Source organism: Arachis hypogaea, chromosome 10 (assembly GCF_003086295.3).
Source record: "Arachis hypogaea cultivar Tifrunner chromosome 10, arahy.Tifrunner.gnm2.J5K5, whole genome shotgun sequence".
NCBI classification, from domain to species: domain Eukaryota; kingdom Viridiplantae; phylum Streptophyta; class Magnoliopsida; order Fabales; family Fabaceae; genus Arachis; species Arachis hypogaea.
In genome coordinates this window covers 114,975,457-114,998,543 of record NC_092045.1, presented here as the reverse complement: position 1 = coordinate 114,998,543, position 23,087 = coordinate 114,975,457, and the positions used below count along the sequence as shown (strand labels likewise).

General features: G+C 33.1%; 1 protein-coding gene across 2 annotated transcripts; it reads right to left on the bottom strand.

Moving 5' to 3' along the window:
* Positions 1–14,897: 14,897 nt before the first annotated feature.
* On the bottom strand, positions 14,898–21,394 carry LOC112716934 (cysteine-rich receptor-like protein kinase 10). Of its 2 annotated transcripts, XM_025768998.3 has the most exons (8): positions 20,769–21,394; positions 19,036–19,556; positions 16,969–17,091; positions 16,708–16,886; positions 16,150–16,360; positions 15,727–15,964; positions 15,484–15,634; positions 14,898–15,371 (listed from the first exon to the last, which is right to left on the bottom strand). In XM_025768998.3, exons 1-8 carry the CDS (start codon positions 21,041–21,043, stop codon positions 15,057–15,059), a joined length of 2,013 nt encoding a protein of 670 aa, XP_025624783.1. In that variant the 5' UTR covers positions 21,044–21,394; the 3' UTR covers positions 14,898–15,056. The 2 variants fall into 2 exon arrangements, with proteins under 2 accessions (XP_025624783.1, XP_072061656.1); XM_072205555.1 differs by lacking the exon at positions 15,727–15,964 and having other exon boundaries at positions 20,769–21,093.
* Between the last annotated feature and the right edge of the window lie 1,693 nt (positions 21,395–23,087).

Below are 23,087 nucleotides of genomic sequence, written 5' to 3'. Positions count from 1 at the left end.
AAGGTAAAAAATTTTAGTGCTTGTTTTTGTCGATTTTTAGCAAATCGATGGTGGTTCGATTCTAATGGTCTAGGAGCGAAACCTGCTCCTCTGTGCAGGTACCAATTTTTCTAAAAGTGCATCAAAGTGTTTTCCATTAGATAAATTTTGGAAATAGAAATAAATTAAACTCTGTAAATTGAAGAAGAAATAAAGAAGAAAAAGGATTTTCAAAAGGGAAATTGTTCACAAATAAAAATAATTCGCATTGAAATTAAAAGAAAACAATAAAATGCCTTCGATTGGATCAAAGGACTTCAACATAAAAGATTAAAGTGCAGAAGAATAAATTGAACAATAAAAATAAAGAACACTTGGAAAGTAAAATTACTTGAAATGTTAAATTTACAGAAAAATAAATTGAAAGAATGAAAAGATGGAAGAAACCCTACAGAAAAGTTACTCGATCGATTGCAGACTCAGGAATTCGCTGGGATGTGAGTGTGCTTGAGTGTTTTTCTGAGTAAAAGTTCCAACCCTTATTCCCTAATCCTTCCTAGTATTTATAATCTATCTTACATAACTGACAATTAATTACAATTAATTACAAGATTCACAACTTTGAGTGCGATTCCTCTTGGTAACCGTTCCCGTCGCATGATTATAGACATTTCCCATGATTTTCTCGTGTAATAGAAGCCACTAACTGTTCCACTTTCATGACTATTCGACTAGCCCATCGAATGTCTTACTCGATTGCTTAAATCGAATCTCTTATTCGATTAGGCTTATCCAATTAATAAGTCAATCGAAATCCAATCTGCGCCAATCACTTCCAACCTCATGCTTACGCGTACATCTTCTCAAGAAACTGTTTCTGACTCACTCCGAATCAATTTACTCTCATCAAAAATATTTTTTGATCAACAAATTGCCCCCTTGGATTAATGTGTTTGCCTTCGATAACATTATCGGAAGATAAAACACTTAATCCAAAATTAAAAACGTCAATTTTCAAATCAGTAATAATTGTCATTTAAACTCCCCATTAATTCTGACCCACTCAACATGTCTCTAGAAATTTGCGCTTTCTCTCCCTATCACTTCATCTTCCTCACGAAGTTACCTCTATTCGCATTCCTTCCACAGTAACGGCTACAGTAATACTTTAAATTCATCACTCTTACCTTTGTTCGAATCTTTCGAATTTCATTATTCTTTGAATCCTCCTTACACCAAGAACTTCCTCACAAAATCCCCAACTTTTAATCTTCTTTTTCTCTATTCAACAATGGATGGTTCCTCCTCTCATGCTGCCACTCAAGACAAGGGTAAAGGTCCAGCAGTAGCACCACCATCTCCACCAGCCCTTCGCATTCTCAATCAAGTCAATGATGAAGTCATTGATGATCCCTATTTGCAAACCAATTATTCCAGAATCTTAATCCCCTTCACAATTGATGCAGATACACACTGCTTCCTCGGACCGATTGAATTTGTTGAGAGAGCAAACAAAAAAATTTCTTTCTTCTCAAGCGCTGAAGGGGAAGATTTACTGATAAACCAAGCTTTTAACATCTCTCATTTCATCAATCAAAAATCCTTCAGGAATAATCCAAAAATCAATCCTCGAGGATTCGATTTTACAACGTGGTACCAACGCCTTAAACCCACAAAAAGTGCTGAATGGGGAGCTTTAGGAATACATGAGCTACTAAGGCTCTCTCATTTCTCACTTACAATAGACCCTTAGATGATTGGGGCTGTGACTTGTTTCTGAAACAGGACAACCAACAACTTTCGCTTTCCATGTGAAATGATCGGAATGTCTCTCCTCGACGTAGTTGCTATTACAAAACTCCCAATAAATTCTCCAGACTGTACCCCTGACATGCAACCCAAGCGTCAGTATAATATTGTTTTAACCAACTCCTACAGTGACTTTATTGCCCATAACATGGGTGCAGAAGATACGAAAATCACAGATGATGAACATGTAGCCTTCCTGTTTTATTGGTTCAACGCAATCCTGTTCTTCTCTTGAAGTGTACAAATGCCAAAACTCTTCCTTCCCTTAGCTACTCTTCTCCATGAAGGGAAAGTTCTCAACTTGGCCAAACTTCTTCTAGGGCATATTTTTGAAGAACTTGGTCAATTTGTTTGTGACCTCTGTGACAATAAAATAATCAGTGCAGGAGGCCCTCTGTGGCTTCTTCAATTATGGTTCAATACCATTTTTGAAAATTTTATGATAAAACCTGGAGGTGGCAGTACTGACAAGCAACACATTGAAGGTTTTCGATTGTCTAATTACAAACCCAATTTTCTGAACACCTAATCAGACGAAGACAGATTCTGGGCTATTTTCTCTCTTTTTCATTCCTGCAAAGATTTTGAAAATGACCAACTCAATTTTACTCCTTTTCTGTGTCGCAATTGCGGCCCTGCCTGGCTTGATCGTTTACTCTTTTCAAACACTAATGAAGAGAGTGAACTTGCAAATTGAAGTTGGGCAAACCTGCTGGCTGTTCAAGTAATTCTGACAGGGCTACATTTACACAAAAAAAAAGTTCAAGATAAACCTATATACTCCTCATTTAACAACCTGACAATTAGGGTTTTCTCAAGCTATCCCAACGCCACAGCCTCGAAATGATGATCCTTTTTGCCACATTGCTTTAACAACTCAAGAATATTTTAATACTTGCCTCTTAAAAAATCAACAACGCAGGGATCGTTTCAATTTCTTGATTTACGATCGCAGCTCCTACATCACCAAATCCTGTTTTGAATGGTGGGATGCTTACTATTCAAGGTACACTCGTACCTTGGAAGAAATTCAACAAACTACTGTTCGAACAATCCCTGTTGCCGAAAGTTCCCCAAAAAGAACTCACAAAAGGAAAACTGACACTGCTCGGACACCACCACATAAAAGTAGAAGGACTCCTACCAGAACTTCTCGAAAGGTAACTATTTTTACTCACAACTTTTCCTTTTAACTTAGAATGTTCTACAAATTGTATTTTCTTAACCATACTCAATTCTGAGCTTCTTACCAGTTAGTGCTGCCATCATCAAGTGAGAGTTCTGATGAAAGTGAATCAACCAATAAGGATACTCCCACTGCCTCCTCCCAATCGGAAGACACGGCCGATTCGGATCCTGGTCCTCAACCAATTCGGCAACAAAGACTTACACTAGTAACACTTAACATTTCTATGTGTGTCTTATTTAAATTGAAATGATTTTTAACTCATAATTATGTACCTTTCATACCAGCCTATAACTGCTACTTATTCAATTACGTCTTCCGTGATACCTGACCAGCCAATTCTGCAACAGCATCATAATCAAGGGCATTCTTCATCTCATGATTCTATTCAAGCTACAGGATCTACTTAACCACTTGACACTGGTTTTCCACCTTCTCATGTAACGTCGGTGGTTGATTTGACAAAAGACCCTCCATAGCATTCTCCAACTCAAACTCTCATTCTTGAATCAACTTCACCCAACAACCAGGCCGCACTTTCTGCGGAGAACCAAGTGGCTCTAGATTCCGACTCTCCCTCTCGAAATGTTGAGACAACAAATTCAGATTCATCTCGATCCAGAGTCTTGGAAACCCCTCCAAAACTGCCTAGTCCTCCTCACCGAGTTGATTTTCAGACTCCTCCAGGACCAAGAACTAAAACATCGAGTGCTTCCACCACTCCTACAAGTGCTACCTTGGCCAACTTGATCTCTGTTTTAAACCAAGTTATCCAAGAAAATGCAGTACCTGTGCCAGTGGCAACGCTCTCAAGACTTGCTACATCAAGGCCTTCATTCGAATTAAACACTGACACTCGATAGCAGCTTTGATCGCTCATAAAGCTCTTAGATCATCCACCTACCACATGGGTTACTGACACAATTCTTAACCAACTCCTGGCTGATCTTTTGAATTCTTCTTTTGAACACTCAGCTAACACACCAAATTCTGCCTCAATTGAAGAATTCAAACAACTTCTCAATGAAAGCGTCGCTTCTCAATTTCAACTCCAATAAACTAAGACTGAGAAAACTGAAATCAAAACTAATATTGAAAGTTGTTTTGCAACCGCTCGACCAATTCAAGCTTCTCGTGAGGAATTTGATCTGAGAATCTCCCATGCTATTTCCGTTCAAACTTTTCATGACAAAGAAGAAGAGAAACTTGAAGCATAATTGGCTCAAATTAAGGAAAAGCTTGCAAAAGTACGCCAGAGTCGAGCCACTATAGCCAAATCTCTGGCAGCTGCTCAGCAAGAACAACAACACCTTATTCAAGAGCTTGTTTCAATTGAGACCAAGCGGGAAGAATATAAAAAACAATTTGAGAAAGTTCAATTTAACAAATTCAAATAAATTGAGGCACTTTCAATTCTGGACAGCAAAAGGGCAAAGCTACGCTCTGATTTAGCAAAACTAGTAGCACCTGGAATTTCTTTTCATCTCAAGTTTTACTTTTTGTAATGGTTTCCATCTTTTCTGGACTTATTCATGTTGAACTTCTACTTTTTCCAACAATAGAAATATTTCAAGTATTTCCCATTAATCGAGTTAATCACCTTTCCAGACTCGATGTCTTTAATCTGGTAGGCATTTCCATAATACGGCCCTATTACTTGAAAATGACCTTCTCAAACATGGGACCATTTGTCCAGATATCTCGATTTCTTTTCCATCGGTAAAATGACTTTTAAAACTAACTTGCTGATCCTAAAAGATTTTTCTTTGATTTGATGATTATAACTTCGAATAATACTTTCTTTTTGTCGAATCACATTATCGAGTGCCAGGATTCGTTCTGAGTCTAATTCATTTAACTCATCAAACATTGCATTCCAATAATCATCAACTGGCAAATCATTCTGTCTTGGTACTCTTAAAGTATTCAAATTAATTTCTAATGGTAACACTCCATCATGGCCATACACCAATTTATAAGGTGAAGTTCCCGTCGAACCTCTTGGCAAATTTCGATATGCCCATAATACTTGGCTTAAAGTTTCATGCCATGTTCGAGGCTTATTTTTTATATGATTTTTAATCAAACTTATCAGGATCTTATTCGCTGCCTCTACTTGCCCATTAGCCTGCGCATAATAAGGAGTTGAAGTAACCATATTAATACTCCTCGAGACTGCAAAATTTTTAATTCGCTGACCAATAAACATAGTTCGTTGATCAGTACTTAATGTCTGAGGAATTCTAAATCGATGGATAATATGTTCCTCAACAAAGTCTATTATTTCACTTTGACCAGCTTCTATTAGGGGAGCTGCTTCAACCCATTTTGTGAAATAATTGATTGCTACTAAGATAAACTTATGTTGTTTTGATGAAGGAGGGTGAATCAACCCAATCAAATCTAAAGCCAAACCTCTAAACGGCCACGATTTTATTATCGAATGTAATTCAGCCATTGGAATCTGTTGTACCGAACCATGTTTCTGACATTCTTGACATGCCTTTGCATAATCAATACAATCTTTTATCATAGATGGCCAATACACATGATTGCGATATAACACCCATTTCATCTTTTTCCCTACCTGATGAGCACCACATATTCCATTATGGACTTCACCCAAGGCAATGTTCTGATCATCTCGGCTTAGACATCTCGACAAACTCCCAATCAATCCCTTTTTTATACAATTCATCAGCCATTAAGACAAAATTTAATGCTTGCAACTTTATCTTTCTATTGACTGCAATATTGGAATTTTTTAAATAATGAGCAATAGGTTTTCTCCAATCAGAATCCTTTCATTCATCTATACACAAAACTTCTCTTTCATTTGCTGGCACTAAAACTTGATGGATACTAGATAGTTTCCTAATAGTTTCTGAACCGATCCGATACCTCGAAGCAATTGGGGCTAACTCATTAGCAATTTCATTATGAATTCTAGGGATATGCACCAAAGAATTTTTTTGAAAAGACGTTAATAATTTCCAAGCAGTTACTAAATATTTTTGTAACGCCTCATTATTATACTTAAACTCCTTCGATAACTGCTTTAAAACCAACTGTGAATCCCCTAAAATTTAAACCTCTAAAGCTCCTTTGTCGATTAAAATTTCAAGACCCAAAATCAGAGCCTCATATTTGGCCACATTATTGGAACAAGGATACTTTAATTCAAACAAAAATTTTGATGGAATACCTTTTGGCGTAAAAACAAGGATTCCAACCCCTGCACCATCTTTATGCTTCGATCCATCAAAATACAATTTTCAATAGTTGACTTCCACATCGATTATATTTGCCCCCTGGTCATGCAGATCTTTCGAATTATCTACAAAAAAATCTGCAATGACCTGTCCTTTGACAGCCTTTGTTGGAACATACTGTAAATCGAATTCTGTCAATGCCAATATCCATTTCCCCAAATGTCCCCTTAATATAGGGAAACTCAACATATATTTAATAAGATCAGTTTGTGCTATAACTTTCACTAATTTAGCCAACATATAGAGACAAACACAATTTTCGATCGGGGAATACCTTGTTTCGATATCAGTTAAAACTCGACTAAGGTAATAAACTGCCCTCTTATGCCCGTTTTTATCATCTTGGGCTAACATACACCCTATAGTATTTTCAGATGCTGCAATATATAATTTTACAGGTTCAGACGGATGAACATTCACCATAATCGAGGATTTAGACAAATAAGTCTTAATCGAATCGAATGCCAACTGATGTTCTGTTGTCCATTCAAATTGTGAACCATTTTTCAGTTTCACTAGAGGTGCAAACACCCTAGTTCGATCTGATAGATTCGAAATGAATCTTTGAAGATAATTTACCTTACTCAAAAAGGATTGTACTTCTTTCTTCGATTTGGGTGCAGACAACGCCAATATCGCATCTGCTTTATTTTTATCGATAGCAATTCCCTTTTTATGAACAACAAAACCCAAAAAATTTTCAGCCGATACGCCAAAAGCACATTTCAAAGGATTCATTTTTAACCATTTCTTTCTCATAGTAAGGAATGCCCTCCTTAAATGATCAATGTGCTGACTTACCGAAATCGATTTAACCATAACGTCATCGATATATACTTTCATAAATTTCCCAATAAATTCATAGAAAATAGCATTCATTGCTTGGTGATATGTTGCTCCAGCATTTTTCAAGCCAAAACGCATAACTACCCATTCATATGTACCTAATGTCCCAGGACAACGAAAAGCAGTTTTAGCCATATAATCTTCTGCAATGAAAATTTGGTTATATCCAGAATAATCGTCCATGAAACTAATGATTTCATTTCCTACTGCAGAATGATGCGTGAGCATCTTTCTTATCTTTTCCTAGTGAATTTGCACTTAAATTGTTGAGTTTAATCAAGAATTAATTATCTTTTAACCAATATGGATGCTACTTTGTGTCTTTTGCAATTTTGTTTATTTTAGGTAGCATTCGGCTGGATTTGATGGAGTTTCTGCAGCACAAGAATTAAAGAAGATGGCAACGAGAAGCGACGCGTACGCGTGATTTAGAGCTTTCCATGGCGACGCGTGCGCGTGACTAACGCGTACGCGTGATTTGAAAATCTGCTCAGTGACGTGTACGCATGACTGATGCGTACGCGTGACATGCGCCACGTGCAGAAAACGCAGAAAAATGCTGGGGGCAATTTTCTGGGCTGTTTTGACCGAGTTTCCAGCCCAGGAAACACAGATCAGAAGCTACAGAATGGACGAAACAAGTGGTCCCCACCCATCAACTGAAGGTTTGCTGATTATTCTGATTTAAATTCAAATATTATTTTTAGTTTTAGATAATAGAAACTTCTCTTTGAGGTAATACCCCATTCCAGACTACCAAAATACATTTTATCATAATCCTATTTTTCTCTGAATCATGAGCAACTAAACCTCCATTGTTAAGGTAAGGAGCTTTGTCTATTTGTATGGATTGATTTTATTGCTTTTTCTATTTTAATTCATGTATGGATTTATAATTTAAGAATTGTTTTCGCTCTTTATCTTATGAATTTGGGTGGAACGGAAGTATGACCCATGTTCTAATTGAGTTCTTATATAACTTGGAAAAGCTCTTTACTTGAACAACAGCTTGAAAACAATTTCTCCTAAATTTTAATTATCTGGATTTAACGGGATACGTGACATATAATCCTCTTATTTTTGGATAATTAGGATTTTTGTGGCATATAAACTGGAATTTGATCATGTAGCTTCCAATTGGAATTAATTGACCAAGGAATTAGCAGTTAATGAATTTTAGAGGAGACTAGAAAGGTCTAAGGAATTAGGGTCTAGTCACATATAGTTTGCCATAAATTAAATCTTGCATGATTAAAATAGTTAATAAGAAAAAATCAATCAAGAAAATAGATAACTCTGAAGCCTTAACTATTTTCCCCTATATTTTATTTTCAACTTAATTACTTGCGTGCCTACCTTCTGAAATTTTCAACTTAAACCTTTTGAACATCCAAACACTATTTTCTGCTTGCCTAACTAAGTAAATCATTTAACCATTGTTGCTTAATCCATCAATCCTCGTGGGATCGACCCTCACTCACCTGAGGTATTACTTGGTACGACCCGGTGCACTTGTTAGTTAGTCTGTGGTTAGAAAATTTGCACCATAGAATCGATTAACATATCTGCGATAGGCATAAAATACTCATCTTTTGGAGTAGCATTATTCAAATCCCGAAAATCGATGCATACTCTTAACTTCCCATTTTTCTTCATGACATGGATAATATTCGACATCCACTCAACATAACGTGCAGTTCGAATAAATTTCGCTTTGATCAAGCGTTCTATCTCTCTTCTTTAATTTTTATATTAATTTCAGGAGCAAAACATCTTGGAGTCTGTTTCACAGGTCGAGCATTGGGTTTCAATGCTAATCGATGTTCCACTAATGAACGATTGAGACAAAGCATCTCATGATAATCCCAAGTAAAACAATCTTTAAACTCATGTAAAAGATTGAAGAGTTCAGTTCGAAAAGGATCAACAAGATCTTTACAAATATATTTAATTCGAACATCATCAGGAGTCCCCCGATTAATTTCTTATAAGGGATCTTGAGATTCAAACCCTTTATAATAATGATAATCTTTGATTGAGTATTTTTCGAAACTCAATGGTTCTAAATCATAGATGCAATCAAAAGTGAAATCAATTGAATCATCAGAAATAGAAGAAACTTGATCATTGATTAAATTATCATTACTTCTATTTTATACACAATGAGTCTCTGCTATTAAATCGGCAGTCCGGCTTGCATCATTAGTTTCATTACAAGAAATAGGGAAATCATAACTAAATTCAACTGAAGACGTCGATTCGAACACATTACAACTAATAAGATTACTAACCCTATTTGATTCAACTTCATCAGAAGAATTATCTTTATTCTCTAAAAACTGAAAATTATTTAAATAGTTATGTAATGTTACCAGGTAGTCGGAAACTCCCTCAACCTGGTCCATAGAGCAGTTTCTTCAAGATCTTCAAGAAAGACAATCCCAACCAGTCGGCTCGAAGCCCAATTCTGGATAACGCAACTTCACCGAGAGTCCTTCCGAAGACAAATAACACCCTTCACAATTATAAGGGTTCAGTGATCGATCAACATTTAAGGGCTTTAACTTACGATTATACATCCTAAAATCGGCATGCAGTTGTTCGACATATAAATTCGAATCTGCTTTGACGACCTCAGGCTTCCCCTCCTTAGTCCAGAGAAGCACACTTTGATGCACAGTAGAAGGTACAACCCCCACACCATGAATCCAATCTCGCCCCAACAAAGCATTATAACTGGCCTTTGATGGAACTACCACAAACACCGAATGTCTTTCTGATGACCCAACCTTCACAGTCAAAGTAACCAGCTCTTTTGCTGGCGTAGAAGTCCCACTAAAATCAATCACAGTAATATTTATAGGGACCAAATCATCAAAATGTTTCCCTACTTTTCTTAACATCCTCTCAGGCAGAAGACTAATTGCTGCCCCACCATCAATCAATACTTTGTTTATCTTGAATCCATTCAAAATGGCGATAATATGAAGTGGGCGTAAATGTGACATTTGTTTTTCAGTACACCGAGGAAAATACCCCAGTTCATCTTCAATTCGAATAAAGAAGAAAGCCTCCTCATCTTCCTGATCATAATCTTCATCTGGATTACTCTCTCATTCCCCAAGATATTCAGTTGGGATGATCGAAATCGTCCCTACCATGTCATCATCTCCTTCATCAAAATACTCTTCATCGACATCGACATCTTTATTTTTGTCGACTCTTGAGGACTGAGCCACTACTTTGCCTTTTTTAATCTTTGCAGGCGATGGAATTTCCTTGGGATAAGTCTCTCCATCAGAAGGAAAGACAATTCGAAAGTGCACAGAAGGCGTTGGCCCCTTGCTTATCTCCTTGCCTGCCTCTAGCTGAAGTTTTTTACTCTGATTGAAACTTCTACTTCCACCTCTTCCTCTTGGATAACCCCTAGCCCGGCCTCGATAGTATGAATATTGATTTTGAGAAGGTGCTCGATGCCCCCATTGAGGATTACGTCGATACAGATGATCACGCCTCTGGAATTCCTGACAATTCCTAATCCACTGAACACCTATAGCCTGAGATCGGCTTAAAGATGTAGTCACATCATGCTGAGGAATCTTTGAACTAGAACCCTCTACACGTCGAATTGGCTACCTCTAGCGTGCTTGCTCCTCCCTATGAGCCAATTCTTTCTTCATCATTTCCTTTTCAAAGATTGCTGCTACTTCAGCATCAAAGACAGCATTGCACCGTGGACACAGAGATATGTTCCGGTCTTTGATCTTTTGCTGAACCAAGAAATCCAGCAAGCCATCTCCTGTTCTAGGGTATACAGATCTCACCTGTGACTCAAAATCGTCAAGAGCCACATCAAAGTCATAAGATATGCCAACCATATTCACCCCTAGGGAAGGTTCGACATAAATAGCATTGACCTCGAAGGGATCCACATCAACCTTCATCTCTTTCTTGCCATCATCAATTTCAACCGTCCTTCCATTATTGCTTCTTGAATCAAGTCCCTGAAACGGACACAACTGTTAGTCGAATGACTTGTTGCTTAGTGAAATTTACAGTAAGGTTTTCCTTTTAAATCTTTCACGGAAAGTAAAGTTCTACCCTTAGGTAGAATTAATTGTTTATCTTTAAGCAACACATAAAAAATCTGATCAGATTTTGAAATATCAAAACTATACTTTTTTCACTTTTTAGTTTTGAATCATTTGACTTTTCACTACTAGACAATTTCTTCAGTAAAGAACAAACATATGGAGGACCTTTCTTAAGTTTAGCCAAATCGACTTCTGTTTTGAAATCAAATTCCTCCTCTGAGGACTCCATGGTTACATAAGCAACCTTTTATTTTCGAGTAAAAGGTTTACTCTTTGACATTTGCTCATTTCTCTACTTTTCTTTTTCTTTTTTCATGAGTTCGGTCTGTCGAACCTTTTTAGCCAAATGGGCCAAATCAGGAACATGCACATTATGTAGTTTTCTGCGCATATAGTATCCTAACCCCATGGCTGCTATTTTCACTATCTCACTTTCGGGTAATGACACATAGTATCTACTTCTAGCGTTTTTGAAACGTATTAAATAATCATCGATGGTTTCACCATCTTCACGTTTCAAAGTCACTAGATCAGTAACTGCTACATTCATCTCCCCTCGATAAAGCTGAGCGTGAAAAGCAGTTTCTAACTGATTCCATGTTGCAATCGAATTTGGTCTGAGATTCAAAAACCAAGTAAATGCATTCTTTGTCATTGAAGAAGGAAAAACTTCATTTTCAAATTTTCATCATTAGCTAAGTTCCTAATCTTGACCAAATAACGAGCAACATGTTCAGTAGTTAATTCTCCAACTTCACCAGCAAATTTTGTGACTATCTTCGGATTCTTCACCCCTATTGGCACTTCAGCCATCTGGATAACTTGGGAAAAAGTGGACATAAAATGTGGTTGATTCATAAAACTAACATTCAGCCCAACCTGATTTAATACTTCTTCCATAATTCTAGTGACTTGATAACGTTCACTGCCACGTAACCTGGCTAAAAAGTCATCAGCATTTTGACCACGGGAAATCACATAAGGATTTTCTTGATTCAAAATATTGTTTTCATTTTGAAAAACACTTTCTACTCCTTCGTTATTTCCCCTGGCATTATGCCTTTCACCTTCATCATAATCAACAATTCGAGTAATCCTTTTGACTTGTCTAGCAAGACGCTCAAATTTCGATTCATGATCAGCCATCATGGGATTCAAAATTGTAGTCATTTGTTGGGTCAATGAATTGACCAAGTCATGGTGACTTTCCTCCACTTGTTGTCGATATACTGCCATTGAATTAGCAGCATTCGAAGTGGAGCCCACATTATAATCGCGAGAATATTCGGAATGTTATTGTGGATTTTGAGTATTATTTACTCCATTTGCATTCCCAAAACGGATAGGCGGAATAAAACCTCCCACCAATGGGGTATAACCAGGAGGAAGACCATAAGGAGGCCAACCAACGGTTAATAGAGGTTGATATGGTGGCACAGGGCCACATGGATGAGTGTTACGTCCAAGATTTCCAGTCTGAACAGTCGTAACTGCTATACTTTTAGTTCCAATTGCACCTTTTGAACATGAAGATATGTCGGCTTGCTGCATGGATACTGGTATACTATCATTAGTGGATGAACCACCATTCACATTTGATAATTCATCAGCCATGTGAATGATCTTCCCACTTCGTAATCGCATACACTAAGAAACACTAGAAAAAATATTTGTTTGACACACTTCGAAAAAACTGTACCACTGGACGTGCCAATTTGTTTTGTCAATTTTTAGCAAATCGATGGTGGTTAGATTCTAATGGTTTGGGAGCGAAATCTACTCCTCTGTGCAGGTACCAGTTTTTCTAGAAGTGCATCAAAGTATCTTCCATTAGATAAATTTTGGAAATAGAAATAAATTAAACTCTGTAAATTGAAGAAGAAATAAAGAAGAAAAAGGATTTTCAAAAGGAAAATTGTTCACAAATAAAAATAATTCACATTGAAATTAAAAGAAAATAATAAAATGCCTTCGATTGGATCAAAGGACTTCAACATAAAAGATTAAAGTGCAGAAGAATAAATTGAACAATAAAAATAAAGAACACTTGAAAAGTAAAATTACTTGAAATGTTAAATTTACAGAAAAATAAATTGAAAGAATGAAAAGATGGAAGGAACCTTACAGAAAAGTTACTCGATTGTAGACTCAGGAATTTGCTGGAACGTAAGTATGCTTTAGTGTTTTTCTGAATAAAAGTTCTAGCCTTTATTCCCTAATCCTTCATAGTATTTATAATCTATCTTACATAACTGACAATTAATTACAATTAATTACAAGATTTACAACTTTGAATGTGATTCCTCTTGGTAACCGTTCCCGCCGCGTGATTATAGACGTTTCCCATGATTTCTTCGTGTGATAGAAGCCACTACTAACTGTTCCACTTCCATGACTATTCGACTAGCCCATCGAATGTCTTACTTGATTGCTTAAATCGAATCGCTTATTCGATTAGGCCTATCCAATTAATGAGTCAATCGAAATCTAATCTTGGCCAATCACTTCCAACCTCATGCTTACGCGTACATCTTCTCGAAAAACTGTTTCTGACTCACTCCGAATCAATTTACTCTCATCGAAAATATTTTTCGATCAACAATGCTTAAATAATATTTTTATTCTAAAATAATATTTAAAGTATTTTGGACAATTTACATATTTAAAACATTTGGAAAAAAAACGTTATATAGTTACAACTTTTTAAAATATCAGACACAAAATATGTAAATATGTAAAATATTTGAAAGAAAAGTTGTAATTGCGTAACATATTCTTCCAAATTTTTTAAATATGTAAATTTTTCAAGTATTATATTATTGACAAAAATGATCTAAAAAAATATGATAAATGTGATTATTTTTGTGACGGGAAAGAAAACAAATAATAACAAAAAAAATAAAAAATTGTTTAAGAAAGGCAGTCTCACTAAATACTATTCTTAAATTTTTTTCGCTAAAGACTATTTTTAAATTTTTTCTAAAACGATGGAAGCTTCATTTGAGAAGAAAGGGTTCTCACTCCTCATTGCAATCTTTACCATGATGTCTGCTAGTGTGTTTACATTTCTCAAGATCAACCGGAGTTCAGTACACTATTTCTAAAACATAATATCTCGAATTTTCAATACCAAATGATCAATAAAATCAAAGAAATCCTGAAAATTATTCACAATAATAAAAGCCTCCACATAGTCTGTCTCACATATAATATCTCTTTGCTTCGAGTACTAGACCAAAAAAACCCTTTTCAAATAGCAAATAAAAACTACCATAAATCTCAATTGTTCCCAAACAGTCTTTAGCCACATTTCTTCCAATCTTTACTAACACACGTAAAACCAATCTGAGCACCATTACCAGAATAGCTAACATCGCAATTATTTTTAAAAGTGTCCACCAAAGAAAAAACCAAGAGCCACTAATAATGAAAAGAATAGACACTTGTTACAACTCAAAATATTCTAAAACTCTTTTTCCAAAAACAAAACCACACCTGTCATCAGATTTTACATAATAATAAAAATTGCTTCATATTCTTATTTTTATAATTTGAGAAAAGATCTAGCATTTTAGTTTACTAACCCAAACATTTTTCTATTGACAACAATAAAATTAACTTCTATCCCATCATCAACTACGTACGGGGCCAAAACATCAAAATTTGGTTACATTCCTTGTGGTATAGCTTAATCCATAAACATATATAATCTAAGAGAAATTATAATATATTTGCATGATGAGCAGATTGCATATCTTTAATAATTGAACTACAACACTCAGTTAAAACAAGAATGGTTCAACTATGTTGACGCAATTACTTGTACATCAAGCAATTCTAAAACAGTTTTTATAATGTTGTATATACTACTTATCTAGGAAAAACATTTGACATTGATACTTCATTGACAGAGATATTATCTTTAGAAGTCTTTGACGTTGATTCGTCTTCTTTACCGAACTTTCTTCCAACTGAAAATGCAGGATGATTAGGATTAGGAAGTGTCATTGTCTCGCTTGCTAGCATAACAACCACCGTAGACATTGTTGGTCGATCTATTGCATCTTCTTGTACACACAGCAAACCAATATGAATACACCTTATAACTTCACTTCTTATGTATGTATTTTCTAATATAGGATCTACTAACTCTAAACATTCTCCTTCACACCATAGTTTCCAACTCTGCACAAAAATATGGATATTAATATATATAGTAAAAATTAAACAGATCCATGCATATGTTTTGTAATAGCAATTTATTTAAAAATATTGTAACGGAATCAAGAAAACTAACATATACAAGAAGACTTTGACCATGATCTGAAAGATAGAATCCACTATTTCTTTTGCCAGCAATGATTTCTAGTAAAAGAACTCCAAAACTAAAAACGTCTGATTTTACTGAATATAACCCTTCCATGGCATATTCGGGAGCCATATATCCGCTGTTTAAAAAAAACAATAGAATATTGTTAGTTTTGCCAAAATAGAAAATAATGTAACAACACACATATATATACAACATTAATATGCATACTAGGTGCCCATAACCCTTCGAGTGTTTTCTTCATTCTGGCCTTTTTCAAATGTCCTTGCTAATCCAAAATCTGATATTTTTGGATTCATATCTTGATCAAGTAGAACATTACTAGCTTTCATATCTCTATGAATTATTTTAAGTCTAGAATCTTCGTGAAGGTACAGAAGTCCTCGTGCGATTCCTTTGATAATATTCATTCGAACCTTCCAACTTAGTTGCTTTCGTTTTTCCACGTCTAACAAGAAGATAAGAAATGTTTCTTGACAAAATTACTTATGTAATGAAATACATAAAAACAAAAACAGAGAAGTTACATAAAAGAGTGTTTCTATATTGTATCATTCAATATCAACAAGTAAGAGAAAATTAAATTGAAAGTAAAATTTTAAAGGCAGGAGGTTCTATAGTAAGAAAACTTACCGAATAGATGAAGGGCAAGGCTTGAATTGGACATGTACTCGTATATAAGCAGCTTTTCATTTTCCTCAACACAACAACCCAACAGTCTCACAAGGTTCCTATGTTGTAGTTTGGCTATGAATATTACTTCATTCTTGAACTCATCTAAACCTTGGCCAGATGTTTTTGAGAGTCTTTTGATGGCAACTTCTGTCCCATCTTGTAAGCTTCCCTAAATATAGATTTTGCAAAGAAAGAAAAATCCAAGTACAAAAGAGTAAACACACAAATGGGTACTTATGAATTTGTTTTGAATAAATTAAGTTACTAATTATGAGTTTAATTTTGATACACTGATAATGTAAAGCGTTTTATACAGTCATGCAATCACATCTGTTCTTTTGAATGATTCTTCACACGATCAACATGAAAGGTAGTTATTTTTAGTTTTTTTACTGATGTGACGTTGCTAATTGGATACACGTGTATAACTATTTTACTCTGACAATGCATCAAAATTAAATTAATAAATTATCTACATATAGAGCTTGGTTTCCACATTGAAATATTCAGTGATACCTTATAAACAGGACCAAATCCACCTTCTCCTAATTTGCAAGAATCTGAAAAGTTATTAGTGTTCTGTCGAATCCAAAATAGAGGGATTGTAGGAAGGTCAGCATTCAATGAATCATCTCCTTGACCTTGATAAGGGTTATAATGTATTGATATAGGAGTGGTCTCTGACAATAATGCATCTACAGATAAAAAAGTTTATGATATGAGTTTATAATGTTTATTGAAATGAGGTTAGAGAACTTGAATAGTGTTAGTTATTACCATGATTTGATTGATTCTTCCTCCATAAGAAGTAGATGCCACAACTTAGTAGAACTAATGCCACCAACACACTCACTATGATGATTATCACAGTTTTTGTCTTACTTGTACCCTTGTTATTGCCTGCAATAATACCCTTGTTATTTGTGCTTCTTGATTGGGAAAAAAGAAAAAGAAAAAGAAAAAGAAAAATAAAATAAAAATAAGTATTTTTTTTCTTTTTGAGATTTATCTTTAATTTTTCAGAAAATCATAACATTTTACTACTAGATAATAATTAGCATCTGTACATTATACAAGATATTTTTATTAAAATGTTGAATATCATTATTTTGAACTATTGTATGATTATATTTTTTACTTTATTAAAAAAATTTCTTATATTTAAGTATAGGATAATAATTAACTTCTACTTTCTTTTTTTTTTTAATTTCTTTTGCTGCCTTCAAATAAGTGATTCCCCAACAACACAATTAATAAACAAGCCGGATATAGGAGATATTTTTTTATTAAATGTTTGGATTGGACAACCTTTAACTATAAGCATTATATATTATACTTATTCACACTACACACTCACACATTTAATATTAAAAATGTCTATCTATAATTAACCTCAACTAGGCTTTGTGTGTATTAAATGATTTTTTATTTTTTATTTTATTTTTTTATCGAATATAAGAAGACTCGAATCTCCCATCTCTTAAGTGAGTATAAAAAAATATATCATTTAAGTTATAACTTATTGGCAATATAAAATAGACCTTAATTAAATAGGTCTAATACTTTTAATAATGATATAATGAACATATTAAAACTTAGATTTTATGTCCTTTTCACAAAAAATGTATTCATTTAATAATATGTATTCTAGAAACATACATTTATTCATTCAAGTTGATGGCTGAGAGAGCTGTTTACCAGCCATATCCATATCAGCTACCCATTAAATATAAATAGATGACAGAAATTAAAGGATGATTTGATTAATTTCAAACCTAAAAAAGCAAGCTGTCTTAAATTAATGTCTACCAAACCCCAAACTCTAAAAGGACAAGAGGGACATTGTGAGTTTGTGACAAGTCACTGTTATTTTAATTAGAATTAAGAGGCAATATATCATCTAACATTTGTATCTTTGACGTTCTCGCCTGCTATATCTAAATAAATTAAAGCCTAAGCAATTCACATGTATATTTTAATTATGGACCCCACAAAACATGATAATGTATGTTTTAAATCTACTTAATTAGTTATTTATAAATTATATTAGCTTTCAAGAAGAATCCTCCCTCCAGCGGGAATCGACTTTGAAGGCTCTAAAATCAAGATATATACATATTACATACTATAACAATACATTTTTTTTAGTTTAAACATGAGACAATAATAGAAGCAAGAAAAATTGATTTTAGGCTTTTATTTTTTATTTTTTAAAAGCATAAGTATAAAAAAAATTAACTAATTTGTAATTAACTAACATTTATTATTTTTTATTTTTAAAAAAATTAGAATATAATATTAAAAATTAAATTTTAAAATATAAATTTAAAATTTAAAATTTAAAATAAAATCGACTGATATTAATTGAAAAAAATTGACCCAATCCCTAATTAAAATCTTTTTACAATTGTGCAAAAGTTAATTTCTATTTTTTATATATAGAATTTCAGTTTTATAACAAAAGACAAATAAATCCTTAACCTTTTGATCTACAGACATTTAAGTTTTCGAAAATTTAAAAATACATTTAAGTCTCTAACCTTTTCAAAACCTGGACATATCGATCCCTCGTGTTCACTTGGATTTGTCAGATTTAACGAAAAAATCAAACGTAACTCTCGTTATACTAACCTAATTGATACGAATGCATACATGAGATAATTTTTAAAATTGGACAAATTAGACTCAAGATCAGATATGTCCAGATTTTGAAGATGTCAAAGACTTAAATGTATTTTAAAATCTTCAAGGATTTAAATGTCCGCAGACCAAAAAATCAGGGATCGATTTGTCATTTTCTCTCTAAAATAAAAAATAAAAATGCAAATAAAACTCAGAATTGACCTGAATTCAATAATGGAGAAGGTGCTTGACTGGTAGTAATCTTGTAGAACATAAAATCATCATACTTGATCAAACAACTTGGAGCCAAAACTTGCCATCCAACTTTGGTAGCACAGCATTTAGGAACTTGATCCAACATAGCATTCAAACACTGCCTACACTGATCACTAGTAAGGTCCCTGCTACACTGCACGAACCCATACCTTTCCCCTGATGAACCACCAGAATTGAACTCACCCATTGCATACAGCAAGTTGGTCTCCACAGTAGCATTCTTTATCAAGCTCTGCATGTAAGTCTCTGCTTCCTGGAGTTCTTGTGTGCTGTTGGTGGTGTTCTTGGTCCCAGGAAATTGCCATGATGGGGTTATTGTAAGGTTTCCAAAGAAGTCATGGTTGGAGTATCTGAGTATGCAGTAGTTATACCATATCACTGCTGATGATCTGTTTGGACAGTGCTGAACAATGTCTGAAGCTGCTGTGGACACGCAAAACTGGCAGAAGGTGCCTGTCACGTCACCTCTACCAGCAAATTAAAGCATTTAGTGTAAAAGAATTTTAATAATAATAAAAAATAATTAATATATGTAACTTAATATTTAACATAATAGAGATTTTTAGATAAAGGGTTAAGGTCGGCCAGTGAGACGATGGGGAATAAGTTTCATCGTCGAGAGGAAAATAGTCCGGATCACCAGCTAAGATCCCTAAATGACCGCTCAGTGATAAAGGAGGTAGAAATGCAGAGACAGCCATAAGAAAGCGGCAAAAGAGGGGAAAAAAGAAAGGAAGGTAAGCATCCAGCTCTCAATCCATCTTCACTATCTTCCCTTCAAGCAAGGCTAAAAAGCGGAGTGGAATTGGCACTTAATAGCCTTTAGCAGAGTGGAATTAAGGTATCCCCTTCCCTCTAGGCTAACTGAACTGCCTTTCTCGAGAGAGAGAAAAACCAACGAAAAAATTATATCATTTGAGCTATAATTTGATGCGTAAATTTTATATATTGTTAGTGTGAAATAATTGTAGATAATTAATAATGTATCGATATATCAACAAAGATATAACTAATTTAACTTTCTATAGCATTAATATTAAGTTTATTATAAAATTTTAAAAATATTTTATATATATTAAAAATCAAATATATCAAATCCACCGTCAGTATTTGAATATAAATAAATATATTGTTTCACACATTTATTTTATTTCATTATATATATAATATATATACATGAATGAATAATTTGATAGTTTAATGTTTTTTATATTTGTAGATATTTATAAATATATTGTGTTTAATAGTAAGTACTGCATCAATTGAGAATTATAAATCATAATATATATATATATATATATATATATATATAATGAATTATTTAACTTTTTTTTTTAAGTTTACCAGAATTGAAAATTACACAAGAGTATAACATTTGTTTGAAAGTAGAAGATGATATTTAATTTTAATTTATTAATATATATATATATATATATATATATTTCTAAATAAAAATAAAAAAACTAAAATTCATTTAGCTTGTGTTTTGATTCTCTATTTTTATTTTCAATATTTTTTATGTTCTGAATTTTATAAAAAAAAATAAAATCAAGAATTTTTTTCATAAAATTTAAAAAATAAAAATATTAAAAATAAAAACAAAAAATAAATATAGAAACCAGCACGGCAAATAATGCACGCAACCGAAGAAAGATTGTTTATAGAAGGGGAGTCGGTACCGGCAGTCATAGAGGCCATAGACGGCATCGCCAGTGGCGGTTCCGATGGCGGTATGGTTGTAGCCCTTGCTTGTGGCAGCATCAGAGGAAAGCCATGAGAGGACGCTGTTGAGGTTGGTTTTGAATCCACTTGTTAGGGATTCTTCCGTCGAGTTTTTGCAATCATCTCCAACGTAGTTTGGGGATGATGATTGTGCTCTTGTTGTGGTGAAGCAGATGAAGAAGCTCAGCAAGAAGAATCCAAGGATAGTAGTAGTGAGCTTCGTTTCCATCATTTCATGATTAAATCATTTTTGTTGTTGTATCAAATTGTGTTTGATGAGACACTCGACGATTTACATATAGATTGATAAATATTGACGAAGTCAATACTCAATAATTGACTATAAATTAATTGTGGCGGTGACCGAATAAATGAAAGAATTGCACGTAAACCTTGACTTTAAGACGAAATGTGTGAAAGCGAAGAAACCAGCCATTGGTGTATGTTTGGTTTCGTAGCTTCAATATCTGCAGTAATTATGATACCCCTAGAATATTCAAACAAACAAAAGATGGGGGCAACACGATTGTTATATGTATTTAATTTTCAGAAGATGATGTTTTCAGCTCATTGGCTCCATCGAGTTATTCTATAAGTTTATATAACTCACCATTAAGAAAATCAAAATCCACTTTCATTTTATTTTAGGAGGTCACTCAGATAAAGACGTTTAAAATATTTTTTTAAAGATATTTTTATGTTGTATTTTAATTAGTTTCTATATAATTTATTCAGTGTTTCTCATCACATATTATTAAATTCCTCAAAAGATTTTCTTTCCAAAAACAATAAAAAGCATTTAATTTAGACTATAACAAATATATATATATATAACAAGCTCAAACCTCTTAAAATTTAGTAAAAAAAAAAATTCTTAAAGTTTTTATAAATAAAAAAATAATTAATTTATATTCGTACAATATATAAAATAATTACTATATTATTATTATATTATAGATTAAGATTCACTAATTTAAATTTTTTTTATTTTTAATATAAGCATTAGAAATAAATAAAATTTTTATAACTAAATGTAGTGTAACAAAATATATATAATATTAATTAGTTCTTAAAAAATTCTAAAAAAATAGTTTCTTTCATTTTAGTAAACTAACTATTTATTAAAATAGACAAATTAATTATTTTCTTCTCATATACAATTTTTTTAAGACATAAAAGTAATTAATTAGGATATTGATTAAAATAATTAAAGTCACTATTTCATTAAATTTTTAATTTAAAGAAAAATCCTAGTTAATTTTTGTATAAAAATTTCGAATTTGAAAACATTGATAAAATTATGTTGAATTTTGATTTATTTGATTTTCATTTAAATTAATCACTATATAAGTTAAAGTTCTATTTTGAAGTTATATTCGAGATTTAATCTGATTTTTAAAGTTCCAATTTACTTAGTTTGATTTTTTAACTTAGATATTCGTAACTCATATTAGGGTTTTAAGTGTTTAGTTAAAAAAAATAAGGTAACAAAATTTCAATTGTCACATCAAATAGTCGCTAGAATGTATAATGTAGCAGTCGTTAGTCCATCTCAGCATGTCGTTAACGATTTTGTGAGACAGTGACAAAAATAAGATTAGGAACTAATGTGAGTCATATCTATTAAGTTGCATTGGGAGACTAAATTGAGTAAATCGAAATTTTTGAAATTAGATTGAAACATAGTTTTTAGAACCGAAGCAGTGATCGAACCGGTCAAGTTACTGGTTCACTGATTTATTGGTTCAACCGATAAATCACTGGTTGGACCGATAAAACCGATCTCACGTAAATATAAAATATAAAATAGTTAAAAACTTAAAATTAAAATTTGAAATACATATCTTCACTAACATTTTATGAAGAATCAAGTCTCAACTTCTAAAAATAACTAATATAAAAAAACCATAAAATTTTAATACTACAATAGTATCTTATTTTGACACAATAAAAAAATAATTAATTCACAAAGCCTATCATCTAACTATAATATCAGTAGATTTTAATACTAACATCAAAACAAATAACCTTAATCACAATACTAGCAATAAAATAGATCAAGTACATTAATAAATTTTTAGTGAAATTTATATTTATATTAATAATGGTATATAATTAAAATATAATTAATTTTAAAAATAGAAAAAATAAAAATTAAATTAAATTAGATATTTATGTATACTATATAATTAGTATTTGTCAAATATATTACTTAGAAGTGCAATGGCTAAGTGGCAAGTAGAGGTTGCTTTTGCTCCAAGGTTCTTGGTTCGAGA

Bases quoted from the DNA above. Each gene is read 5' to 3' on its own strand.
- LOC112716934 (XM_025768998.3), bottom strand. From the start codon at position 21,043: ATGATGGAAACGAAGCTCACTACTACTATCCTTGGATTCTTCTTGCTG. The intron at 16,887-16,968 runs GTAATAACTAAC...TTTTATCTGTAG, and splicing joins GAAGAATCAATCAAATCATG to ATGCATTATTGTCAGAGACC. The intron at 15,635-15,726 runs GTATGCATATTA...TTTTTTAAACAG, and splicing joins CGAAGGGTTATGGGCACCTA to CGGATATATGGCTCCCGAAT.